Raw genomic sequence first — 8,506 nt, 5'->3', positions numbered from 1 at the left:
ATGCTATATTTAGATTGCCAGAGACGGCACACCACCCTTGATGAGGCTGAAATGGGTTCAGCGTGCGGCTACGGCAAATGAAGCTGCCAGAATTATGCTGGAGGAACACAAATTATCGCTGGAGTTCAATATGGAAGCGAATAAAAATGAGAGGATTTATGTTAAAAACATTGAGAACATCAAGACAGAACTGCGTGTGCCAAGGACARCCTCAAGCTTTCACCATCGCCAGCGACTCAAAYGTAAAATGGTTCACAAGACACTTCTTTCAGTTATCTACGTATGCAAATAATATTATGATSAAATGGAGACCAAACATGTTTGGGTTTTATATGTTGGYGTTATTATGACATGTATTTTGAAAGGTTCCCAGTAGGAAGTAGYATCAAGCATGTTGGTTCTGCTGGGGCACCAGAAAAAGATGCACCACAGGGAGAAGCATGGAAAAAGCAAGCGGCAGTAGAAAAGACCWAAACGGTTTAATTAATCTGTTTTAATKATTTAATTTCCACCTCTAATGAAGAGTCAACCAGTGAGGCATGTTTACATGTTTTTATATCATTTTTTATGTCTTTATTGCACCATCTCATATAAGTTTATACTGAATTTCAGTTTGATGGCGGTGTCAGTGTTGGTAACAAGGCGGTGCTGTAAAAATTTACATCTCACATTAAAGYTGACTTTGTACCATCAGTGAAAACAACTTTTGACTTCAAGAGGAGCTGGRAGTGATGCTGGGTATCGGTATCAACGTATGCTGAGGTTTTCAAAAGGAACAGTTTCAAAACCTCAAMAGTGTTCCTTCGCACCATTCAGTTTAAAATCCGTTCATTAGCTTCTATTACAAATACAAGCAAAACTTAGTCAATATTTCAATATGTCGAAAAAACGCAATAAGTTTGCTCACGCGATTATTAATAAATAATCCTTCTACTTCCTGTCGTCGTCTTCTTCGTATTTTCCGACAGTAGTAACATCCGGTTGTTGATCATGTGACTCAKGATGTGAAAAAAACGTGTTTCAATTGCAAAATACACTGATTTGGATATAGAGGAAAACCTTTATATTGAAAAACGTGAGTTTTCATTTTAAATTCCTGTGTTTCCATTAAGCAGATTTATTTTCAGATTTCTTATTTGTACATTTATATTGTCAGCAATGAAAATCACAAAGAAGAATGTAATCCAGTGGTACTTTACTCTTCCTTGGCTGTTATGTTTTACATTAAAAGGTAAGCTGTAAAAATACAGCTGGCAAGTTCAACCTGAGCGGAAAGCTGTTTAAATGAAAACTAAAGGATTTTATCGTTTTTTGTTTTTTTTTTAATCTTTGTGTTGATTCTTACTCAAGCCTATCATGCTGTGAAAAGGTCTTTCCTCTCAATCAGGATAAAARCTGCAGTATCAGTCTCTACCAAGGCTAACATTATACGAGTTTATACTTCACATGACATAAATCAGCATTAAAAGCSTGAAATATGTCAAAACAGGCATCAAAAATAAGAATTAATAACAAAYGGATCGTCAAGGAGTTTGTGGTGAGTCATCAGTCTCAGCTAATAGTTGTTGTTGTTAAAGTGAGCATCATTATAACATGCATTACACATCATAGATCAGCGGCGACAAATCAAAAATCTGATTGTTCTTAAAGGGCCTGTTGAGCCAGAACGTATCAATAAAACCGATTAAACCGTTAAAATATTAATAAATAGCTGTAACTGGATTTTGTGGTTGTTTATGGGGACTTTTTATATTTGCACTAATGCATATGATATAAATGTGACTTTATTACTCRCCGTATCGATCACAAATCATCAGTTAAACCCAATATTTTKGATCAATTTTGAAAAGAATTTGCAAGAAAATTTGAAAAAATGTTGGAATCTGTTGATTTTGTGTGAATTTTGCAGATTTGTGAAAAACTGGAGGGACTTATTGATGTAATCTGGAGTCCAGAGGGCCACATAAACACCAACGGCGGGCCACATCTGGCCCCTGGGCCTTGAGTTTGACACACAGGTCAAAGGTCAACAAAATGATTGTTTTAATCTGAATGGTATTAAAAAGATAACAAGGCCCAGTTGATTGGTTAGCTTGTTGCTAACCGCTATCTCCACTTATTCTGATGCAGGAGTAGAAATTTAATCAATCAAGTTTATTTATACACATTTCAACATGTGCTTCACATAAAAACTACAATTATTATGAAAAATCACCTTTTTCTAGCTTCATATCATGTAACAATGCCGTTCCCTGATCTATTGGAGTGTTGCTTTGCCACATTGCCCTGCACCTCGCCCACACGGCTCCTTCAGACTAGCGGCAGCAGCAATTAGCAAACACCTAGTGGAACTGTAAGTCTCTTGGGTTTATCATACAAAGTGCAGCACTCCTATAAATGGCTGTAAACGGCATCATGGAGAAGCTTAGTTTGAATAAAGTGCTGAAGAGGGAGTGTTGGAAAGGGTAGGGGGGTTCTTAAAGAGACAGTGTCCAATTTGATGATGTCAGGTACGACTATAAGCAAACACCCCCTTTAAATGTTACATATTACCCAATAGAGGAGTTCCACTGGTAAATAATACCATTTTGGCCACTGACAGGTAAACTGCACTCTAAAGGGAGATTGTTTTGTTTACCTGCACTGGGTCAAAAAACCAATTAGAAAATGTCTATTTTGTGAATATAAGATAGAAACCGGGATAATGGCAGATGATTACTAATACAATTGTCTAAGCTTCAATCAATAAATGCTCCATTTATGTTTCAAAATGCAATCAAACACAATTATTATGTTCTGCTTAGCAGCATAGCCGCCCCACTTAAAGTAATTGAAGTGGTGAAGTTGTGTGTTTGATGAAAGGGGAATTTTATTTGTTTTTGAGGCTCTGAGTCATGGCAGTGATGCATTTACAGTCCAAAAAGCCAAATAAATATTTTTCGCCATAGTCATAATAAATAATAAAACTACAAGCCTAGTGCTCACTGACGAGACAAAATAGAGAAACCAAGTTGAGCACCCACAGGGAATGGCCCACTTTGATAGACATGGAGCTCAGAGATGTGAATGAAACTAATTCAATTTGCAATGAGATGGCACAAAATGGCATTGGAAGTGGCATGTTGAGATGAGCTGTGTGTTAAAGGAAGGTCCGACAGCATGTAGACTCCTTTCCACCACTTGACAGGGTTTGATAGGGGTGGAAATTTGGGCATGCATGAGGCAAGGCGGTTCAAATGACCTGCATCTTATTTAAGGGATGAAATGATCTGTGTATTCATTTGATAAAACGTCAGGTCGCTCTTTACCTCTTTGTCTGTTATGGTGGGAAACTGAACAGCCACCAAAAGTCAAATCACCAACGAACTGGCATCGGTTTTCCTCTATACTCTGCAGAGGAGTCTAGGAATGATTCAAAGAGCAAAATATTGACTTTTCAGTGTCTAATTTATCTGCAAACATCCAAAGACTCTATAATGATTGCAGAATTTTAGTTCACTTATTGATACAGAGCCAATTCTCAGCAGTTTGTGCCAATATGCTGGAACAAGGGATGAACCGATCCATTTCTTCCACTGATACCGATATCTGAGGTTTGGCATCGGATGATACAGAAAAACAGTGATGAACTTGCTTAAAAAGTTCTGTCTAAAGCCATAAATGTAATAAATTGCTAATTTATTTGATAACTCTGCACCAGTGCAGCACTTAAATCCACCAGTAGCTTCACAAGCTTTAATTTGTTCAGTCAGCGCAATTAGAAATAAACAACAGGTTGATTGGTCAAACCGCAACAAACCTGCTTTCAAATGGTTCAGGAAGTGCAATTAATTTAAATATAATGTGAAACAAACCATGAAGCAGAGGACACATGATCTAAATTATTTTACAGATTTTAAAACCAGACCGGTTCATCTCTAACATAAACTACATACATGTAATTTTGTACTCAGTGGACACAAACAGGAAAGCCAAAGCAAACTGGTCCTTCATCCTCAAGGGTGGTATTTTGTCTTACATATTATATTACCAAGATAGGAAAAGCCAGAACTTACTCACAAAGTTAAAATGCTGCAACATGATGCATATCAGACTAGGAATAACCCAGATTTTCTACCTTTTCTCCACAATATCTCAAAGAAAACAGGAAACTGGCCTATACTTGAAATCAACCCTATTTTAGAGAGATATAAGAGTAAAGATGGCAGCTATCACAGGACCATAAAGTCAAATTTTCTCAGCAGAACATCATGTACTAAAACCATAAAGCCAAAGAAATAATATACATAGAGCACATTATCCAGATCTGCATGTCTTAATAACAGAATGCAGGCAGCCTCAGCTGCTCTCTGTTTATATGACCACAAAAGACAAATCTCACATTCAAGTGTTTGCAAATCATACAAACTAAGGCAATTAGTGGCGCTTGCACAACCCTGCTGAGAAGGAAACAGATTAAAAGAGGCATCTTATGAGCGGCGCTTTGAATATGTTGCACTGTAGATTAGGATTAAATATTCTCTTTGAGTAAAACCCAGGCTAGTTTCACGTGAATTGTAAGTCAGAGAGGACTGGGCAACAAATTATACCATGCAATGAAACAGGAAGCATCAAGTCCAGAGAATAAAAAAGATAATAAACCATTCAGCCAGATGGTGAACAAAAAAAAAAAGGCCGTGTCATTACAAGCTTGTAACAAGTGTGACAGATTGGTATGGCTAAAATGTGTGCTAAATAGGATAATAAGCTGTACTACCTTAGGGTAGAGGATTTAACAGGTGTGTGTGTGAGTGTGTGTGTGCGTGACACACACAGAGAGAGAAAGAGACATAATGTTTGAAACGATGATTCCATGACGGCAGAACAGTTACATGTCAAAATATATGACACTGCATCATATAATAAATAGATAGATAGATAGATAGATAGATAGATAGATAGATAGATAGATAGATAGATAGATAGATAGATAGATAGATAGAATATTAACATATTATGAAGAAAAAGTATCCCTTCTAGGCTCTTTTAGTGAGCTAATTTACTAAAAATGCTAATTTATTTAACCAATTTTTCACCTTCTTTATTACATTGCATTTAATGAGCCAAATTAAAAAACAACACGTCTTCTACTCCTTCCAAATATTTTCTAAAGGATTCAAATCCAGAATTAAACTTGTGGTATAATATTTTTTTAACTACAATCGCGATGAGCCATTGGGGAATTGATAATCTGCCTCACTAATCAGATGATCCATTCAGGGATCCCCGGCGCCAACAGGCTGAATGAGAAATACTGCAGCAGGTTTGTGTCACTCTGTTGGTGCCTTACGTGGTAACGCGGAGTAGTTATCCATCTGGCAGGATGCTGCTGGTGAATCCGGTTCTTGGGAAAATCTCTTTATTTACTGGTCCCTGTGGATTCTGCAGCATCGAACGGGGATCAGTCGAACCGGTCCGAAACCGGGACAGGTACCCGCGCAAGCAGCGGCCAGAGAACGGATGAGACGAGCGCATCTGGTCCCACGCTCATTTTTAGGAAGATTTAAATCCACTCCAGCAGCTTTCACACAAAGACAGCGCGGTGCCTCCAGTTAGTTACTAGACGTCCTCGGTCCAAAAGAGGAAAAGAAGAAGAAGAAAGATGCGGGCACACCCCGCAGAAAGAGAGAGAGAGAGAGACCTGCGGCGTGAGGATGTGAATGATCGGACCCGCGACCGACCGGAGAGCAGAGGCGTTTTCCCCGCTGCAGGAATAGAAACCAGACCCAACACGTTCAGCAGAAGCGTCTCCTCCCATCTGTCCTCCGTGGAGAGAGGAGAGGGAGAAGAGAGCGAGGCATTGCGAAGAGATGGCTGAAGATGGAACCAGGACTCGCGAGTACGTGCGTTTTGCGCTTGCGCACAAGTTTGTGCTCTTTAATTGTTCGCCGGTGTTGACTTTACGCGAGAGACACAAAAGAAGAGAAAGACAGGAAGTAGCTGGTCACAATACGGGCAGGTATAAAAATTATGAGCTGAAGTTCAATCAAAAGGCAGTTGCCATGTTTTTTTGTTTTGTTTTGTTTGAGAAGCTTACCATTTTTATTTATTTGTTTGTTTGTTTGTTTGTTTTTGCAGATTTAAACCTGCCGCATATGTTGCAGCTTCCAACATAACGGAAGAGGATTAGAGCCTCTGTTTTATGTTTTATTTTGTTTTTCTTTTGCTGTAACAGACCATTTATTATATGTGTTTGAATGTATTTTTGACACTTTTTGTTAAGAAAATAGTACAGCTGAAAATGTGCACATTGTTTTATTTTACCAGTGTATATTTATTCAACTTTTGTTTTTACTTTATTCTATTTTGAAGATTGTAAGACCTTAACATCAACATTGTCAATGTCTGTGGTTATTCTTTATCTTTATTATAATATTGTGATATTTGTCATTGAAGACCCATTATGCTTGTTAATGCTATTTGTTTTAAATAAAGTAAAAAATAAAAAAATCCAACTTTTTTCTCAAAATTCTGACTTTTGATCAGAAAACCAAAAGTCTTTTTGACTTTTGACAAAATTAAAGTCAAAATTTTGACTTTAATTTTTACATTAAAGTCAAAATTCATCTTTTTTCTTAATTAAATGCAAATTACTCCCATGAACATCTTGTTTTTTGTTCAGTAAATCATCCTTTTGTGTGTACACTTAATTTAATTGAAAACTAAATTAGTTGATGATTATTTCAGTAATCGATTCATCACAGATTCATCCATAATCATTTCAGCCCTATTTCAGTTAAAAGGGTTGAATGTCACACTTTTCATTTTGTCAATTGTAGAAACTTTTTAATTACATGTCAATTTCCTTTACAGATATGCACTGTTTAGTGTTTTGTTGTCACAATAAAATACAGTATTTTCTTGTACCAAATACCAAAATTTTACCCTCTGTAACAGCAGTCTCAAAAGGAGATTTTAAAAACGGTTTTAATTTATGTGTAATTATATATTGTCAAGCTTTCAGAGTTAAAAATGGATGTAAAAAAATAGACATTTGAATATGGGTGCACTCCAGATTCAGGGGCGGCTGGTTAAACTATAAGGAAACAGGCTTTTCAGTTAAGTTGTGTGGGCTGCTGCAACTGGTGGAGCTGCCAGTCGGGTACTGGCACACCATTGGTTTGCTCAATAGCCAGTTTTCACTAAACCATAGCCTGCAGGTAGTTCTGTTATCTTAATTTTGTCCCTGTTAAAGCACAATACAAGATCCCTGCAGCACCGCTCCAGTTTATACAGTTTCCACAGATCAACGTATCCAATAAGATCTTAGAAATTCAGAAATATATTAAAGATTAATCCTTATTTTCTTTCCAGTTATAAGTCATTATAGCGTTTATTTGTGTCTTTAAACAAATAAAGGCTCTATAACCCTTCAAGTCCAGCTGGTTGACTTCACAAAAGACAAACTCAGTTTCTCTGAATTTATTCAAATAAGAGAGAAAATCTACTTATACCGTATATGAAATACAGTAAATGACCTACAGAGCAATGGTTCCCAACGAACAGCTAACAGCAGTTGTAAAATTACACACACAGCTAAAATGCACATTATTTATAACAGAAATATATACAAAACATGGAAAACTACAGAATAAACCCTGCGTGTAGCCCAAATAGTCTACATGTTAAAATATAGTGCTTGCAAAGAAAACATGAATCAGCTGACCAAAAGTTAGGGGAAAAGGGGGCGGAGCTTACAGTTGCTGGTTGCTACGGTAACCACCAACTGCCATAACAAAGTGTAACGTTTCTTACTGGTTTCTCAATTTGTGAGTGTATGTTGTTTTTACGGTTTCTTATTTTTGTTTTTATGATGTAAAGCACTAAAGAACTGCTATACAAATAAACTTTGATTGATTGATTAATAACATAACTTGTATACCAATAAATGTTGGGAGACATAAGTTTTTGACTAAACAAAATTAATTTAAGAATAAATAAACCAATTTTTGACAAACTTCAAGGTCTATAATATTGTGGAAAATAAAACCCTATTTCATATAGAGAAAGGAAAAAAAAGAGAACAGCAATGTGAAAATATTAAAACAATAATTTTCTCCATATCCTTCCACGACCAAAACGGAACCACTGAGTGAAATAAACATGAAACTACCTTCATAACACGATACCAGACAGTTTTGTACAAGTTTTTAAATAAAAAAAATATTTAAATAATGTATTATTGTTTGCATTTATGTAAAAATACTACTTTATACAGGTATAAAGCCTAAGACTGTCATGTCGGTTTTAAGGTTGCGAACCCACATGCAAGAACACAGTCAGACAGAGCGAGTCAGAAACAATAATGTTTATTGAAGGATCAGGGAGCTGGTGGCGAAGCCGAATCGGCGGACCGGTTCTTCTACTGCCAACGGGAAAAAGCAGGGTTAGCGAGAACTCAGCGGAGTTTCTCCAGGAAATGACTGAGGTGAGCTTACTTGGCGTGGAGGTATTAGGGGCGAAGCGG

General features: G+C 36.9%; 1 protein-coding gene across 15 annotated transcripts in view; it reads right to left on the bottom strand.

Moving 5' to 3' along the window:
* The window catches only part of lrrc7 (leucine rich repeat containing 7), a 153,715-nt gene that overhangs the window by 98,122 nt on the left and 47,087 nt on the right, over positions 1-8,506 (bottom strand). For 2 of the 15 annotated variants that reach the window (XM_008406233.2, XM_008406227.2), the window contains exon 1: positions 5,330-5,833. The exons of 5 other annotated variants lie outside the window; for them this stretch is intronic. In XM_008406233.2, coding sequence (XP_008404455.1) covers positions 5,330-5,354 — 25 coding nt within the window. In that variant the 5' untranslated portion in view covers positions 5,355-5,833. Of the gene's footprint in view, positions 1-5,329; positions 5,835-8,506 lie in introns of those variants that run through there. 8 more of the 15 variants (XM_008406224.2, XM_008406228.2, XM_008406235.2 and 5 more) reach the window with 6 other exon arrangements.

Source organism: Poecilia reticulata, linkage group LG4 (assembly GCF_000633615.1).
Source record: "Poecilia reticulata strain Guanapo linkage group LG4, Guppy_female_1.0+MT, whole genome shotgun sequence".
Classification (NCBI taxonomy): Eukaryota; Metazoa; Chordata; class Actinopteri; order Cyprinodontiformes; family Poeciliidae; genus Poecilia; species Poecilia reticulata.
This window is presented reverse-complemented; position numbering and strand designations above follow the sequence as displayed.